This window comes from Colletes latitarsis, unplaced genomic scaffold, assembly GCF_051014445.1.
Source record: "Colletes latitarsis isolate SP2378_abdomen unplaced genomic scaffold, iyColLati1 scaffold0002, whole genome shotgun sequence".
Lineage (NCBI taxonomy): Eukaryota > Metazoa > Arthropoda > Insecta > Hymenoptera > Colletidae > Colletes > Colletes latitarsis.
Window position 1 is genome coordinate 865,071 of NW_027488365.1, and position 18,633 is coordinate 883,703.

General features: G+C 44.0%; 1 protein-coding gene across 2 annotated transcripts; it reads right to left on the reverse strand.

The window, feature by feature from the left end:
• Nucleotides 1-1,128: 1,128 nt before the first annotated feature.
• LOC143350564 (uncharacterized) lies at nucleotides 1,129-2,704 on the reverse strand. 2 transcript variants are annotated; one of them, XM_076782639.1, is made up of 3 exons: nucleotides 2,538-2,704; nucleotides 2,130-2,301; nucleotides 1,129-1,305 (listed from the first exon to the last, which is right to left on the reverse strand). In XM_076782639.1, exons 1-3 carry the CDS (start codon nucleotides 2,547-2,549, stop codon nucleotides 1,181-1,183), a joined length of 309 nt encoding a protein of 102 aa, XP_076638754.1. In that variant the 5' UTR covers nucleotides 2,550-2,704; the 3' UTR covers nucleotides 1,129-1,180. The 2 variants fall into 2 exon arrangements, with proteins under 2 accessions (XP_076638754.1, XP_076638753.1); XM_076782638.1 differs by lacking the exon at nucleotides 1,129-1,305 and adding an exon at nucleotides 1,690-1,920 and having other exon boundaries at nucleotides 1,986-2,301.
• Between the last annotated feature and the right edge of the window lie 15,929 nt (nucleotides 2,705-18,633).

Below are 18,633 nucleotides of genomic sequence, written 5' to 3' on the forward strand. Positions count from 1 at the left end.
GGCGTTGGCCCCTAAGGTTGACAAGAACCGAAAGGCCAAGATTGGGTATACCGTGGTGAGGGTGAGTGTGGTACCTAGGGTCCTAAGGTGCTTTAGGTGCCACGCCTTTGGGCACATGAGTTACGGCTGCACGAAGAAAGACGCGGAAAGGTGTCGGAAATGCGGTGAGGATGGACATGGGATGCGGGATTGCGCGAAGGACCCCTGCTGCGTATTGTGCAGGGAAAAGGGGATCCCGGCAGACAGGAGTCGCCATGTGGCAGGGGCGGTTAGCTGCCTACAATTTATGGAGGCCTTAAGGAGGAATAGGGCAACCGGGGGTAGTTAATACTTACCTTCTTGCGGCTACTTCAGATTAACTTAAACCACTGCAGGCTGGCACAGGACCTGCTCTTAAGGACGGCGGAGGAGCTGAGGGCAGACGTTGTCGCCATAGCGGAACCCTATAGGGTAAGGGCAAACTGGGTCACCGATACCTCCAGCAGGGCGGCGATATGGATCACAGGATTCAATGGAAGGAGACACAAACAGGACAGGATCGACAGAGGGAACGGATTCGTCGCTGTTGAGGTGGAGGGGGAGACGATAGCCAGTTGCTACTACTCCCCCCGCCTCAGCAGCGGCGAATTTGCGGCAGTTCTAGGGGAGGTGGAGGAGGCCAGGAGGATTTGGAACAGGAATCTCGTGGTGATGGGGGACTTTAATGCGAAGTCCCCTGCCTGGGGTGCAAGGACGTTGGATGCTAAGGGCGGCATCCTACTGGCTGCGCTCACTAGGATGGGCCTGGAGGTTGCGGACACGTGTGGCACGCATACATTCGAGAAAGCGGGAAGGATGTCTAAAATAGATATCATTGCCTGTAACAAAAACAAGTTAAAAATACTTACATCGAGCGAAGTCCTCTCAAGATACACGGCGTCAGACCATTTGTACCTGCTACACGTGTTCGCGGGCCGTCGCCGGGTGCGACCGGCGGATCCTGGTGGGTGGAAGGTGTGCACGCTGGACGCACCCAGGATGTTACAGGTGCTGGACATGGAGACCGCGGATCTGGATTTCACGCGGCCTATGGACAGTAGGTCCATCGAAAGGGTTCTCGATGCATTCATTGTAGCATGCGATGCCAGCATGGAGCCCAGAAGGGCGGCCCCCTTTTACAGGGCCACGAAAATCTGGTGGTCTAACGAGATCGCCGAGCTGAGGACGCAAGTAAACGCGTGCCGCAGGCGGTATCAACGGGCGGCGAAGAGGAGGAGCCCTGAGACACCAGCACTCGCTGCGGCCTATAAAAACTGCAGGAAACTGCTGAATAAGGAGATCATTAAAAGCAAGATCAGGGCGTGGCGAGAGCTGTGCGGTTCGGTTGAGAGCGATGTATGGGGACGGCCCTATAAGGCAGTCATGAAGACGGTAAGGCCCAGGAAGGACCCCCCGGAGCTGACCAAAGACAAGATCAGTCAGGTACTGGAAGAGCTGTTCCCAACTGCGGCCGGTCCCAGGGAACAGGGCGTTAATCTAGCCTGGCTCGTAGGGGTCGGTAGGAGGTTGGCAACAGATGAAGAGATTCTGGAGGCAGCTAAAAACGTAAAGTTCGCGAAGGCACCCGGACGAGACCTAATACCTGGGGAGACAGTAAAAATAATAGTAGAAAATAGACTGGAACTAGTTAAGAGCCTCCTCAATGGATGTATTGTGCAAGGGACGGTACCAGCGAGATGGAAAGAGCAGAGGTTAGTACTACTGCACAAGGATGGCAGGGACCCCAACCTTGCGTCGGCATATAGGTCCTTATGCCTAATTAGCCACTGGGCTAAATTGTTTGAATGCGTCCTTAGGCAGCGCATATTGGAAGCCCTGGGCCCTGAGGGGTTGTCCAGACGACAGTTTGGGTTCCGTAAGGGATATAGCACCCTGCAGGCGCTGTCAGAAGTACAGAAAATGGCTGAAGAGGCTAAGAAAAAACGAAATTATTGCTTGTTACTCACCTTTGATGTGAAGAATGCATTTAACACGGTCCCATTCCGCTTGATAATAGAGGAAATGACTAGGAGGGGGTTCCCACCCTACCTTGTCAAGATAATCGACGAGTACCTGAAAGGAAGAAAAATTTATTATAAAGTAGATGATACCTGGTGCTGGAGATGGATGGATATGGGTGTTCCGCAGGGATCCGTCATCGGACCGCTTCTTTGGAACATCGCCTATGACGGAGTCCTGAGGGTGAAGCTTCCGAAGGGCTGTGAGAGCATCGGCTTCGCTGACGATCTGGCGTTGGTAGCCATGAGCCCTGACGAGCTGAACCTGAAAAAGAAAACGGAGGTTAGTACAAAAGGGATACTCAAATGGTTTGAGGAGAACGGGCTTAAAATCGCGCCCGAGAAGACGGAACTGATGTTCCTCAACAAGAAGAGGCATAGGGGCCCCGAGTTCGCGATCGACGTCTTACACCAGAGGATCCGTGCAGGGACGGAGGTTAATTATTTGGGTCTCACGTTCGATAAGAGCCAAATATTCAAGAAGCACATTGAGAACGTGACCAGCAAGGGCATCAAGACGATGGCAGCGCTCGGTAGGATTATGCCGAATGTTGGAGGACCGGGGCATAAGACGAGCCTTCTTTTTTATTACGTCCTGGAATCCATCCTGCTGTACGCGGCGCCAATTTGGGCACGATGGACTAGCGTCGGGGCCAACCTGAAAAGGCTTGAAAGCGCGCAGAGTCTAGGATTGATTAGGGTTACCAAGGCGTACCGCACGGTTGCGCGAATCGTCTTACCGGTGATAGCGGGCGTCATTCCGATTGCGCTGAAGATCAAGGAGAGAGGTCGGATCCAGCAGGCAGAAGAGGAGGTAAGGGAGATGCTGGGGGTGGACCATCAGGATCTTCATGCCACCATCCTCGTGGAAAGAAAGAGGGTAAGAGAGGAGACCCTAGAGGAATGGCAGGATGCATGGGATCAGGAAGGAAGGGAGAAACTAACCTATCGTTGGATCCCGAATATTGAGGCATGGCTCAAAAGACCTGTAGGACAGGTGAATTATTATTTGACACAGGCGCTTACAGGACATGGATCCTTTGCCACGTTTAGAAAAAGGATTGGAAAAGCGCAGAGTGAGTTATGCTGGTACGGGTGCGCGGTCGCGGACACGGCAGAGCACACCATCACTCGATGTAAGAAGTGGATGGGACAACGTGAGAGACTCCGTGAAGAACTACAATTAGAAGAGGAAATTAGTATTGAAGATCTGGGTACCAGGATGATTCAAGGACACGATCAATGGAGTGCGATACTGTCGTTCATTACGGAGATCATGATTGGGAAGGCCGGAACGGAAAGAGAGATGGATAGAGAGGCTAGACGTAGACGTACTAGAACATAGAAACAGAGATAGTAGCAAGAATGGCGGAATGATTTATTTCATTACTGACTGGACACACCCATGTGTACAACTTATCGAATTTATTTAACTGTTTATTATTTATGTATTTAATTATTTATTAGTGGCTTTCTTAAACATTTACTTATTACTTTAATAACTTATTCGTCACTTACTTATTTATTTACTGCGTTTTGCCTCAATATTTATTTACTTATTTACTTATTTATTTATTTATTTATTTACTCACTGTTATTTTATTTACTGTTATTTTACTGACGGGATGGTGACTTTACACGCCTCCCCTATTTATTTTATTTTATTAGTTTGACAATTTTGTTATTTTACTTTTAATATTTTATACTACTTTGTTTTATTTTATTTTATCTTATTTGACAGCGCCTTATATTATTATTGTTATTATTTTTATACACCGTTTTATTCTATCATCACATATTTATTTCTATCATTTTCATTGTGCTACAATATCACCTTCACTTTTATCATCTTCATTGTGCTACAATACTACCCAGACTTTCATTATTTTCATTGCTCTATTATTTGTATTATTATTATTTCTTTCTTTATTATTATTACCTTTTTATGTTTATGTTTATGTCACGGTAGGTCTTATCCTAGATGTTCGGTTATACTTTGTATATATATATGTATAAGTATTAGGATAATAAAGACAAGCGGGGAACTAACCCCGACCTATTGTGATACCCCACCCTCGGGCTTCTCCCGACTGTGGGAAGTTTGTGTGCCCATTTGTCACCAGGACTTCCCTGGTGACCTCCGCGGGGCGAAGTAATGCGGAAAGCAGTTCCGCCCTGCGGTGTGGGGGTCAGTGGAGGGTCTTAAAAAAAAAAAAAAAAAAAAAAAAGGTCTGGTATTTGCCTTCATCTAGCTCATACTTTCGCATATTTCGCATACTTGAATGGCCAGATCCTGGGGTTTTTCTGGTTTGGATCACGCAGTAAAGTCGTACTACACTGAAACAGTCAATTAAACCAGTTCTCGCTCAATATTTTAAAGGATAACTCCGGTTAGGTCAGGGTTACGTCTGATATTTGCAATCATCTGTCTCATACTTTCGCATATTTCACATACTTGTTGACAAGATCCTGGCCTATTTCTGGTTTGGATCACCTAGTAAAGTGGTGCCACAACGAAACAGTGAATTAAACCTGGTTTCGATCATTATTTTAGAGGACAACGCCGGTTATGTCTGGGTTAGTTCTGGTATTTGCAATCGTCTGGCTCATACCTTCGCATTTTTCGCATACTTGTTGGCCAGATCCTGGCCTTTTCCTGGTATGGATCACGTAGTAATGTGGTGCCACACAGAAATGGTCAGCTAAACCTGGTTCCGATTAATATTTCATTGGAAAACGCCAGTTATGTCTGGGTAAGTTCTGGTATTTGCAATCATCTGGCTCATACTTTCGCATTTTTCGCATACTTGTTGGCCAGATCCTGGGTCTTTTCTGTTTTGGATCACGCTGTAAAGTGGTACCACACGGAAATAGTCAACTCAACCTGGATTCGATGAATATTTTAGATGATAACGCCGGTAATGTCTGGGTTAGTTCTGGTATTTGCAATCATCTGTCTCATACTTTCGCATATTTCGTATACTTGTTGACCAGATCCTGGCCTATTTCTGGTTTGGATCGCCCAGTAAAGTGGTACCACAACGAATCAGTGAATCAAACCTGGTTGCAATTAATATTTTAGAGGATAAGGCCGGTTATGTCTGGGTTAGGTCTGGTATTTGCCTTAATCTAGCTCATACTTTCGCATATTTCGCATACTTGAATGGCCATATCCTGGGGTTTTTCTGGTTTGGATCACGCAGTAAAGTCGTACTACACTGAAACAGTCAATTAAACCAGTTCTCGATCAATATTTTAAAGGATAACTCCGGTTAGGTCAGGGTTACGTCTGATATTTACAATCATCTGTCTCATACTTTCGCATATTTCACATACTTGTTGACAAGATCCTGGCCTATTTCTGGTTTGGATCACCTAGTAAAGTGGTGCCACAACGAAACAGTGAATTAAACCTGGTTTCGATCATTATTTTAGAGGACAACGCCGGTTATGTCTGGGTTAGTTCTGGTATTTGCAATCGTCTGGCTCATACCTTCGCATTTTTCGCATACTTGTTGGCCAGATCCTGGCCTTTTCCTGGTATGGATCACGTAGTAATGTGGTGCCACACAGAAATGGTCAGCTAAACCTGGTTCCGATTAATATTTCATTGGAAAACGCCAGTTATGTCTGGGTAAGTTCTGGTATTTGCAATCATCTGGCTCATACTTTCGCATTTTTCGCATACTTGTTGGCCAGATCCTGGGTCTTTTCTGTTTTGGATCACGCTGTAAAGTGGTACCACACGGAAATAGTCAACTCAACCTGGATTCGATGAATATTTTAGATGATAACGCCGGTAATGTCTGGGTTAGTTCTGGTATTTGCAATCATCTGTCTCATACTTTCGCATATTTCGTATACTTGTTGACCAGATCCTGGCCTATTTCTGGTTTGGATCGCCCAGTAAAGTGGTACCACAACGAATCAGTGAATCAAACCTGGTTGCAATTAATATTTTAGAGGATAAGGCCGGTTATGTCTGGGTTAGGTCTGGTATTTGCCTTAATCTAGCTCATACTTTCGCATATTTCGCATACTTGAATGGCCATATCCTGGGGTTTTTCTGGTTTGGATCACGCAGTAAAGTCGTACTACACTGAAACAGTCAATTAAACCAGTTCTCGATCAATATTTTAAAGGATAACTCCGGTTAGGTCAGGGTTACGTCTGATATTTGCAATCATCTGTCTCATACTTTCGCATATTTCACATACTTGTTGACAAGATCCTGGCCTATTTCTGGTTTGGATCACCTAGTAAAGTGGTGCCACAACGAAACAGTGAATTAAACCTGGTTTCGATCATTATTTTAGAGGACAACGCCGGTTATGTCTGGGTTAGTTCTGGTATTTGCAATCGTCTGGCTCATACCTTCGCATTTTTCGCATACTTGTTGGCCAGATCCTGGCCTTTTCCTGGTATGGATCACGTAGTAATGTGGTGCCACACAGAAATGGTCAGCTAAACCTGGTTCCGATTAATATTTCATTGGAAAACGCCAGTTATGTCTGGGTAAGTTCTGGTATTTGCAATCATCTGGCTCATACTTTCGCATTTTTCGCATACTTGTTGGCCAGATCCTGGGTCTTTTCTGTTTTGGATCACGCTGTAAAGTGGTACCACACGGAAATAGTCAACTCAACCTGGATTCGATGAATATTTTAGATGATAACGCCGGTAATGTCTGGGTTAGTTCTGGTATTTGCAATCATCTGTCTCATACTTTCGCATATTTCGTATACTTGTTGACCAGATCCAGGCCTATTTCTGGTTTGGATCGCCCAGTAAAGTGGTACCACAACGAATCAGTGAATCAAACCTGGTTGCAATTAATATTTTAGAGGATAAGGCCGGTTATGTCTGGGTTAGGTCTGGTATTTGCCTTAATCTAGCTCATACTTTCGCATATTTCGCATACTTGAATGGCCATATCCTGGGGTTTTTCTGGTTTGGATCACGCAGTAAAGTCGTACTACACTGAAACAGTCAATTAAACCAGTTCTCGATCAATATTTTAAAGGATAACTCCGGTTAGGTCAGGGTTACGTCTGATATTTGCAATCATCTGTCTCATACTTTCGCATATTTCACATACTTGTTGACAAGATCCTGGCCTATTTCTGGTTTGGATCACCTAGTAAAGTGGTGCCACAACGAAACAGTGAATTAAACCTGGTTTCGATCATTATTTTAGAGGACAACGCCGGTTATGTCTGGGTTAGTTCTGGTATTTGCAATCGTCTGGCTCATACCTTCGCATTTTTCGCATACTTGTTGGCCAGATCCTGGCCTTTTCCTGGTATGGATCACGTAGTAATGTGGTGCCACACAGAAATGGTCAGCTAAACCTGGTTCCGATTAATATTTCATTGGAAAACGCCAGTTATGGCTGGGTAAGTTCTGGTATTTGCAATCATCTGGCTCATACTTTCGCATTTTTCGCAAACTTCTTGGCCAGATCCTGGGTTTTTTCTCGTTTGGATCACGTAGTAATGTGGTACCACGTCGAGAGAGTCAACTAAAACTGATTCCAATTAATATTTTAGAGGATAACGCCGGTTATGTCTGGGTTAGGTCTGGTATTTGCCTTCATCTACCATATACTTTCGCATATTTCGCATACTTGAATGGCCAGACCCTGGGTTTTTTCTGGTTTGCATTACGTAGAAAAGTGGTTCCACACTGAAACAGTCAATTAAGCCTGTTTTCGGTCAATATTTTGAAGGATAACTCCGGATAGATCAGGGTTACGTTTGATATTTGCAATCATCCGGCTCGTTCTTTCGCCTTTTTCGCATACTTGTTGGCCAGATCCAGGGTTTTTTCTCGTTTGGATAACGTAGTAATGTGGTACCACACCGAAAGAGTCCATTGAACATGATTCCGATTAATATTTTAGAGGATAACGCTGGGTAAGTCTGGGTTAGTTCTGGTATTTGCAATATTCTGGCTCATACTTTCGCATTTTTCGCATACTTGTTTGGCCAGATCCTGGGTGTTTCCTGGTTTGGATCACGTGGTAAAGTGGTACCACGCGGAAACAGTCAATTAAACCTGGTTACGATCAATATTTTAGAGGATAACGCCAGTTATGTCGGAGTAAGGTCTGGTATTTGCCATCATCTAGCTCATACTTTCGCATTTTTCGCATACTTGAATGGCCAGATCCTGGGCTTTTTCTGGTTTGGAACACGTAGTAAAGTGATACCACACTGAAACAGTCAATTAAATCTGGTTTCGATCAATATTTTAGATGATAACGCCGGTTATGTCTGGGTTAGGTCTGGTGTTTACCATCATGTAGCTCATACTTTCGCATTTTTCGCTACCTTGAACGGCCATATCCTGGGCATTCTCTGGTTTGAATCACGTAGTAAAGTGATACCACACTGAAACAGTCAATTAAATCTGGTTTCGATGAACATTTTAGAGGATAACACCGGTTAGGTCTGGGTTACGTCTGGTATTTGCAATTAGCTCCCTCATAGTTTCGCATATTTCACGTACTTCTTGGACAGATCCTGGGTTCTTTCCACGTTAGGATCACGTATTAATGTGGTGGCACACTGAAGTAGTCAATTCAACCTGGATTCGATGAATATTTTAGAGGATAACACCGGTTAGGTCCGGGTTAGGTCTGGTATTTGGTATCATCTGCCTCACACTTTCGCATATTTCGCATACTTGAATTTCCAGATCCTAGGCTTTTTCTGGTTTGGATCACGTAGTAAAGTAGTACCACACTGAAACAATCAATTAAACCAGTTTTCCATCAATATTTTAGAGGATAACACCGGTTAGGTCAGGGTTACGTCTGATATTTGGAATCATCTGGCTGGTTCTTTCGCATTTTTCGCATACCTGTGGGCCAGATCCTGGGTTTTGTCTGGTTTGGATCACGTAGTAGTGTGGTGCCACGCCGAAACAGTCAATTAAACCTGGATGCGATTTATATTTTAGATGATAACGCCGGTTATGTCTGGGTTACGTTTGGTATTTGCATTCAGCTCCCTCATACTTTCGCATTTTTCGCATACTTATTGGCCAGATCCTGGGTTCTTTTCTCGTTAGGATCACGTATTAATGTGGTGCCACACTGAGATAGTCACCTCAACCTGGATTCGATGAATATTTTTGACGATAACGCCGGTTATGTCTGGGTTAGTTCTGGTATTTGCAAACATCTGTCTCATACTTTCGCATATTTCGCATACTTGTTGACCAGATTCTGGCCTATTTCTGCTTTGGATCACCTAGTAATGTGGTACCACAACGAAACAGTCAATTAAACCTGGCTGCGATTACTATTTTAGCGGATAAGGCCGGTTATGTCTGGGTTAGGTCTGGTATTCGCCTTCATCTAGCTCATACTTTCGCATATTTCGCATACTTGAATGGTCAGATCCTGGGCTTTTTCTGGTTTGCATCACGTACAAAAGTGGTACCACACTGAAACAGTCAATTAAGCCTTTTTCGTTCAATATATTTTGGAGGATAACTCCGGTTAGGTCAGGGTTACGTCTGATATTTGCAATCATCTGGCTCGTTCTTCCGCATTTTTCCCTTCCTTGTTGGCCAGATCCAGGGGTTTTTCTCGTTTGGATCACGTATTAATGTGTTACCACACCGAAAGAGTCAATTAAACCTGGTTGGGATTAATATTTTTGAGGATAACGCCGGTTATGACTGGGTTAGGTCTGGTATTTGCCACCATCCAGCTGATACTTTCGCATTTTTCGCATACTTGAATGGCCATATCCCGGGCTTTTTTTGGATTGGATCACGTATTCATGTGGTGCCACACTGAAACGGTCAATTAAACCTGGTTTCGATTAATATTTTACAGGATAACGCCGGTTATGTCCGGGTTAGGTCTGGTATTTGCCAACATCTAGCACATACTTCCGCATTTTTCGCATACTTGTTGGCCAGTTCCTGGGTTCTTTTCTCGTTAGGATCACTTATTAATGTGGTGCCACACTGAAATAGTCAACTCAACCTGGATTCGATAAATATTTTAGATGATAACGCCGGTTATGTCTGGGTTATTTCTAGTATTTGCAATCATCTAGCTCATACTTTCGCATATTTCGCATACTTGAATGGTCAGATCCTGGGATTTTTCTGGTTTGCATCACGTACAAAAGTGGTACCACACTGAAACAGTCAATTAAGCCCTTTTCGTTCAATATATTTTGGAGGATAACTCCGGTTAGGTCAGGGTTACGTCCGATATTTGCAATCATCTGGCTCGTTCTTTCGCATTTTTCGCATACTTGTTGGACAGGTCCTGGGTATATTCTCCTTTGGATCACGTAGTAATGTGGTACCACACCGAAAGAGTCAATTGAACATGATACCGATAATATCATAGAGGATAACGCCGGTTATTTCTGGGTTACGTCTGGTATTTGCTATCATCTGCCTCATACTTTCGCACGTTTCGCTTACTCGCTTGCCAGGTCCTGGGTTTTTTTCAGGTAAGGATCACGTAGTAATGTGGTGCCACACTGAGATGGTCAGCTAAACCTGGTTCCGATTAATATTTCATTGGAAAACGCCAGTTATGTCTGGGTAAGTTCTGGTATTTGCAATCATCTGGCTCATACTTTCGCATTTTTCGCATACTTGTTGGCCAGATCCTGGGTCTTTTCTGTTTTGGATCACGCTGTAAAGTGGTACCACACGGAAATAGTCAACTCAACCTGGATTCGATGAATATTTGAGTTGATAACGCCGGTAATGTCTGGGTTAGTTCTGGTATTTGCAATCATCTGTCTCTTACTTTCGCATATTTCGTATACTTGTTGGCCAGATCCAGGGGTTTTTCTCGTTTGGATCACGTAGTAGTGCGGTACCACACCGAAAGAGTCCATTGAACATGAATCCGATTAATATTTTAGAGGATAACGCCGGTTATTTCTGGGTTAGTTCTGGTATTTGCAATCGTCTGGCTCATACCTTCGCATTTTTCGCATACTTGATGGCCAGATCCTGGGTTCTTTTCTCGTTAGGATCACGTATTAATGTGGTGCCACACTAAAATAGTCAACTCAACCTGGATTCGATGAATATTTTAGATAATAACGCCGGTTATGTCTGGGTTACGTCTGGTATTTGCAATCATCTGGCTCATACTTTCGCATTTTTCGCATACTCGTTGGCCAGATCCTGGGTGTTTCCTGGTTTGGATCACGTTGTAAAGTGGTACCACGCGGAAACAGTCAATTAAACCTGGTTACCATCAATATTTTAGAGGATAACGCCAGTTATGTCGGAGTAAGGTCTGGTATTTGCAATCATCTGCCTCATACTTTCGCATATTTCGCATACTTGTTGACCAGATCCTGGCCTATTTCTGGTTTGGATCACCTAGTAATGTGGTACCACAACGAAGCAGTCAACTAAACCTGGTTGCAATTAATATTTTAGAGGATATGGTCGGTTATGTCTGGGTTAGGTCTGGTATTAGCCTTCATCTAGCTCATAGTTTCACATATTTCGCATACTTGAATGGCCAGATCCTAGGCTTTTTCTGGTTTGCATCACGTAGTTAAGTCGTACCACACTGAAACAGTCAATTAAACCAGTTTTCGGTCAATATTTTAGGGGATAACACCGGTTATGTCTGGGTTAGTTCTGGTATTTGCAATCATCTGGCTCATACTCTCGCATTTTTCGCATACTTGTTGGCCAGATCCTGGGTTTTTTCTGGTTTGCATCACGTAGAAAAGTGGTACCACACTGGAACAGTCAATTAAGCCTGTTTTTGATCAATATTTTGGAGGATAACACCGGTTAGGTCAGGGTTACGTCTGATATATGCAATCATCTCCCTCATACTTTCGCATTTTTCGCATACTTCTTGGCCAGATCCTGGGTTCTTTTCACGTTAGGATCACGTATTGATGTGGTGGCACACTGAAGTAGTCAATTCAACCTGGATTCGATGAATATTTTAGAGGATAACACCGGTTAGGTCTGGGTTAGGTCTGGTATTTGCCATCATCTCGCTAATACTTTCGCATCTTTCGCATACTCGTCGCCAGATCCTGGGATTTTTTTGGTTAGGATCACGTATTAATGAGGTGCCATCCTGAAACAGTCAATTAAACCTGGTTTCGATCAATATTTTACAGGATAACGCCGGTTATGTCTGGGTTAGGTCTGGTATTTGCCAACATCTAGCTCATACTTTCGCATTTTTCGCATACTTGTTGGCCAGATCCTGGGTTCTTTTCTCGATAGGATCACGTATTCATGTGATGCCACACAGAAATAGTCAATTCAACCTGGTTGCGATTAATATTTTGAAGGATAACGCCGGTTATGTCTGGGTTAGTGCTGGTATTTGCCATCATCTGCCTCATACAGTCGCATTTTTCGCATATTTGAATGGCCAGATTCCTAGGCTTTTTCTGATTTGGATCACGTAGAAAAGTGGTGCCACACTGAAACAGTCAATTAAACCTGGTTTCGATCAATATTTTACAGGATAACGCCGGGTATGTCCGGGTTAGGTCTGGTATTTGCCTTCATGTAGCTCATACTTTCGCATTTTTCGCATACTTGAATGGCCAGATCCTGGGTTTTTTCTCGTTTGGATCACGTAGTAATGTGTTACCACACCGGAAGAGTCAATTAAACCTGATTCCGATTAATATTTTAGAGGATAACGCCGGTTAGGTCTGGGTTACGTCTGGTATTTGCAATCATCTCCCTCATACTTTCGCATTTTTCGCATACTTGTTGGCCAGATCCTGGGTCTTTTCTGGTTTGATCACGTAATAATGTGGTACCACACCGAAACAGTCAATTAAACCTGGTTGCGATTAATATTTTAGATGATAACGCAAGTTAGGTCTGGGGTAGGTCTGGGATTTGCCCTTGTTACATCGCTCGCACGACGTTTGATCTAGCATGTTTGCTATTACTATATTCTATACTTTGTTAAATAAAATTAATATATTATTGTTCAATTCAATATATTCTCTTTTATTATAAGTAATATAACGAATTTATATTAATGTTGTAGGATTCTCATTTATATTCTGTTTTGCGAATTAATATATTAATGTTTAAATATCGCATTAATTCGAGGTATTTGAACATAACATAAAATTCGTTAAACAGTGTTGATTTCGAGGTACGTAACCGACCAGAGGACTCTCGGTCGCGGCGTCCGTTACGCGACACAATGTAGACTAGAAAAACCATAATTTTCGGGTTTTTTCTGAAAGTCACGCGATCGACCAAGTAACGTACGAGTTCGAACAATTAGTTCAACGTACGAGTACAGAGAAAAGGTACGTTTACAAGTTAGAAAAAGACGGACGAAAGACACGGCGACAGCGCCGCGTGTCGGAGGATTCCCCCTCTCACGCGTAACTTTTGGCAGCTCGTGCTCGTCCGTCACTCTTAATCAGGATCCTGCCTTGAGCACATCGGTAAACGATCACGCTCCGCAGAATTCCCAAAATCTCCGAATCGCTTCGAGTTATTCGAGCTTTCGTTGAGGAAACATTTTGTGACACATCGGCTGATTCTATCGCAGATTCGAATAGTTCGAGTTATTCGAACTTTCGTTAAGCGGACAAGCGACGTATAGCCGTAGCTTTACTGGTTAGATTGCGTAAGCAAATTCATACCGGTAACCTACGTGTAATTCCGTTTGTCGAATCAGCTAGTTAATCGATTCGGTCGTGAGTACGACCCGGTTAAAAGACTGCGGGAAACTCGTTGATATCATCGAGTTCCCGAATTTTCCACGTATTGCTGCAAACAGCGGTCGTGCGAGAGGCATCGAGATTAAAACTCGATCCTCCCTTGATTTTCGAACGGTCTTGCTCCCACCTATAGGGGCCTTCGTGGCGTGTATACCCTGGGTGGACTTGCCGTCTTCCAGTCGGAGCTTGGGACGAGTTATTCCAAGCCCAGCTTCCGGCGACCTGCTAGAGCGCTGTTCACTGACCGCCAGTCCTGTACGGCTACTGTGCGTAGAACGCGACTCACAAAGCGCCGTGGTGTGATAGTCTCAACGTAAGTCGTCAAATACGCCGTTGAAAGACTGCACCACACTGTGTTCCGTACGCACATACGAAGACGGTAAGGGACCGAGGACCGGGTGACGGTTGGAGCCTTACAACCTCCCTCTATTCACCCTCTCCTGCGACAATCAAGAGTTGCAGTCGTCAAAGTAATGAGATTAAATCTCACTAGATAACGGGACGTTTTTAAATTCGGCCGCCTCTTAATTACCCGAGACCGGAGAAAACTCTCCGCTCTCTTAAGGCTGCGGAGGAAGCTGGATACAAACCCCGATTTCGTAACAATAACAGAGCGATTCCCGATTTAAAGGGAACGCTCACATATACAGTCCACTCGCTTAGCTGCGTATCGCGGCGGCTGAAATTCCCGCTCCTGAGTGCGACAAGCACAAACCAGGAGCGTGCAGAAAAGAGTAAGACACACAACGTGACTAACGTTGTCAGGTATTTAACGCCTAAATTCGTCTCTCTCTTTCTATTCCATAACAGCGCGACGCGAGCCATCAGACCGATCGACGCGAGGGTTTTTCTAGACGTCAGCCAGACGTCTGAGTTTTTTTCCCAATTTCTTCTATCGTCTGTATTTAAGAGTCAAATTTCACGAAATAAACGGCTTAGTCGCATAAGGCGATCAAGCGAAAATAAAATTATAATTGTACCGCTTATTTTCCGTCTGTTCTTTCCCTCGAGATCCGGACCCCCGTTAGGCGAGGTATTTTCAAACCTCCTCCCCCTAACAATTAATATTCTCTTTTATTATAAATAATATTCAGTATTGCGAATTAATATTAAAGTATTCTCTTTTATTATAAATAATATTCAGTATTGCGAATTAGTTTTATAAGTATTCTCTATTATTATAAATAGTTGCGAATTAACATTGTATTGTTCTCTACTATTATAAATAATTGCGACTTAACATTGTAGCGTTCTCTATTATTATAAATAATATTCAGTATTATATATTTATACCAATATTTTATACATAATTAAAGAATGGAGGTACGCGTGAATTTGAATTGTTAAATAAGAATGGACATATGTGAGAGTTTAAATTGTTAACTAAGAATGAAGGAACGCGAGGATTTTTATTATTAATTAAGAGTAGGCGAATTGTATTGCCAATCAGGGACCAGCTTAGTTAAGTAACATTCATTATGAACAAACATTTATTGAACATTGTACAAATTCAATTGGGACACCCGTTGTACACATTTCGCCGAGCACCCGGTACGTGGTGCCAAGATAATAGCATCCGGTCAGCTCACTCGTGGAGCCCTGACGCTGAATCAGCAGTCGCCAGAGGGAGAGAGAACGCACGAGAGCAGCCATCCTTCTCGCACCAGTAGCTGCTGACGCAGCATCGCTGTCTCTCAATACCTGCACCGTGCTAACCACCAGCTGCTGAGGTTGCAATTCCATCTCGCTCCAGCCAGGAGTTCTCAACGCCGTTTCTTTCCAACCTGGAAGGGAAAAACCGTATAAATTAAGCGCTCAATCAAGAGCGTAGCCTTTAGTCGTCGTCTTAATAGTCACGCTAATTGTCCGTAACGTTATAATTTCTATTTCACGACTCGAGCAAAGGGTACTTAATTGTACAACGAAATAAACTACATTTTAAGACTTAAACGTCTCTATTCAATTAAACCTCGACGATAATTAATTAATTACTACTCGGCCCGAGCAAGGGGTCTCAAATCGTATAAAGTAGCAACTTATATTCTACGACTAACTTCTTACTTCGTATTAATTATTATAACTTCATTTTGAATAAGTCAAAGTCAAGAATCTTCGGCATTGAATTTAAACGAGTTAAAGTCAAGATTGAATATCATAGTGACTCGACTGTGTGTTCCAGAACGACCACACCTTTACCAAATTATCCTATCACGGTTCAAACATATCTGTCTGTGCCCACCAGAGGCACGGGATTTGTGGAAAACCGTTTCCGCCTATAAAATTCATACCATTTCCTATTCAATACCTGTCTATCTGTGCCCACCAGAGGCACGGGACAGTGTGGCGAATCTTTCCATCATTCCTCTCAGAATCGTGTTAATTCAAAGGGGACCTATCTGTGCCCACCAGAGGCACGGGGTTTCACGGAGAGTTAAACAGCTTTGAGAGATCCTTCAGGCGAGTATTTCATTGATCGCGTAAATTCATTTTGTAATTGGTAAAGCAATATTAGTGAGAATCAATGCCTAAGAGACGACGTGCGGGTCGTAAGATTCAGCTACGAAAAGTATTCGCGGAACTATATAATCCGGCGGATGTGGAGAGATACCCGTTGGGAATCCGCGAGGTTCCAGTCATCACCTCCATAGTGAAGATCCAGTATCCTGTCGTCGCAGCTGTAACTTCGCTAGCCGATATCAAAGAATTCAGGGTAACGCCGTGGCAGCATTTCGCTGTACCGACACCAGCCACATCGCAGCAGACGTCAGCAGCCGTTACCGACCCTCGCCTGCAGTCAAACAACCCTTTTATGCCAGAGCTGGCATAAGAACACCAGGGCAGCGCCAGATCTACAGCCGGCACATTGCCGACGGCTTTCTGCATCACCAGTAGCTGAGAGCTGCTCTTTCAACCACCGTTCTACAGCCGGCACATTACCGACGGCTTTCTTCATCACCAGCGGCCGTGAGCTGTTTCATCAACCAGCGTACCGGCAACTTATCATCGACCGGTGAGTCCCTATCCTATTGTACGCTCGAAGCCTGTTACCGTGCGTTAAATTCCCGGTTAGACGTGGACGGAAGTGCCTCGTGGACCAAAAACGACTACTCAAACCGTGACGATCCGGACTCGTGGTGATCTCTTTTTATTTTACCGCGACGAAAACCCGGGACGTGACAAATTTTTTGTGGCAGCGGTGGGATAATTTCGAGTGGTCCGTACGGAACAGTAAAAGCACGTTAGGTCAGGGACAAACATTTTAGGTAACGAGTAAATTTTTGGTGGCAGTGAGAAATTTTTAGTGGCAGCTACAAACGTTTTCGAATTTTAATTTTAACTTTTACAACATGAGCAGCAAAGATAATATGAATTCGAAAGGGGCAGCCAGTCCCCAATCTCTAGTCTCGGAAGCAGAATTAATCGCCCTGCAGAAACAGTTAGCTGAAAAGGAGAAGCGGTTACGTAAAGAGGACAAGGCATTAGAAGCACAACGCCGCGAAATTCAGGAAGCCGCGGAATTAAAGTTAGAGTTAGAGAAATTAAACTCCGAGTTAAAAGTTGCGAAAACCAATCCTTCGGGTTTTGATATGGAAGAAATCCGGGCAGAACTAAATGAAGCTAGGCGCGAAATTGACCGTTTACGCGAACTTCGAGAAGAAAGGATTATGGAGGATATACCGCGAGCAAGATTAAACGTAGATAGTCCAGAACCGGGAAATTATTCGTTAAAAGAGGCAGTTGAATCAGTACCAATTTTTGACGGATGTAATATGCCAATATTTTCTTTCAATCGCGCTTGTCGACGCGCGCGAGATATTGTATCGCCTCACGTAGAAGGCACTCTGACAGAATTAGTCATTAATAAATTACGCGGAAAGGCTTATACCGCCGTAGAGGACGAGGGTTGCCGAAATATTTTACAGTTATGCAACCGGCTACAAGATGTTTTTGGATCGAACAAAACTATAGACCATTACCGCGGGGAATTAGCAAATATTTTTCAAGGGCCGTCAGAACATATTTTAGATTACATTAGCCGAGTTAAGGACTTAAGAACCGCGATTCTCGATTGCGAGAGAAGTAATCCAGATCCGATGGACATAAACCGCTTAACGCACGACAGTTTTGTAAATGGTTTAATTCCGGTGTTGCGTATAGACGTAAAGTCGCGACCACATACCACGTTAGGTTCGGCATATGATGCGGCGATCGATGCTTTTAAACAATACGAGCTAGATAGAACTCGTTATGAGCCGCCGAAACGCGTTCAATTTTCGGAGGGAAGACGCGAAATTATTAACCACCCGGTACGTGCGAATAGCATTCCTCCAAGACAAAGCAACTGGTCATATTCTAGCACGGAGCGCACGCGATATCAAGCTCCCGCGTCTCGAGAACTGTTATCTCCGCGATACGAGACGCCCGTTCGCGGCGTAACTTCACCCATACGTAATCCCGGTCCCAGGCGCGACAATTTTAATTCTCGATTCTGTAATTACTGCAAAACTCCTGGTCATGATATACATGAGTGTAGGAAGAGGGAGTTCAATGCTCGGAATTCGGGAAACGGGCAACCCCTCCCCTCGACTTCCGGCCAGCGACGAGAGGAGGTAAACTCGAAAGCAATCAGGCCGATAACGTCGGAAATTACCGAGTCGCCGGTATCCGAACACTGAAGAATTCTACAGTGCCACAAATTCTAGTTTCCGCACCCGAATTGACTAACGCTGCCATTTTTATGATCGACACGGGCGCAGAACTAAATCTTATAAAAGATCACCATTGATCCGACGGAAATAATTAAATTGTGTGGCATTACAGAGGGTCATGTTAAAACCCTGGGAACAACGTTAATCAAAATCAATTCT

Excerpts from the sequence above, each read along its gene's own strand:
- LOC143350564 (XM_076782638.1), bottom strand. Across the intron at positions 1,921-1,985 it reads ATGCATTCTTCACATCAAAG|CGCCTGCAGGGTGCTATATC; the intron begins GTGAGTAACAAG and ends TACTTCTGACAG.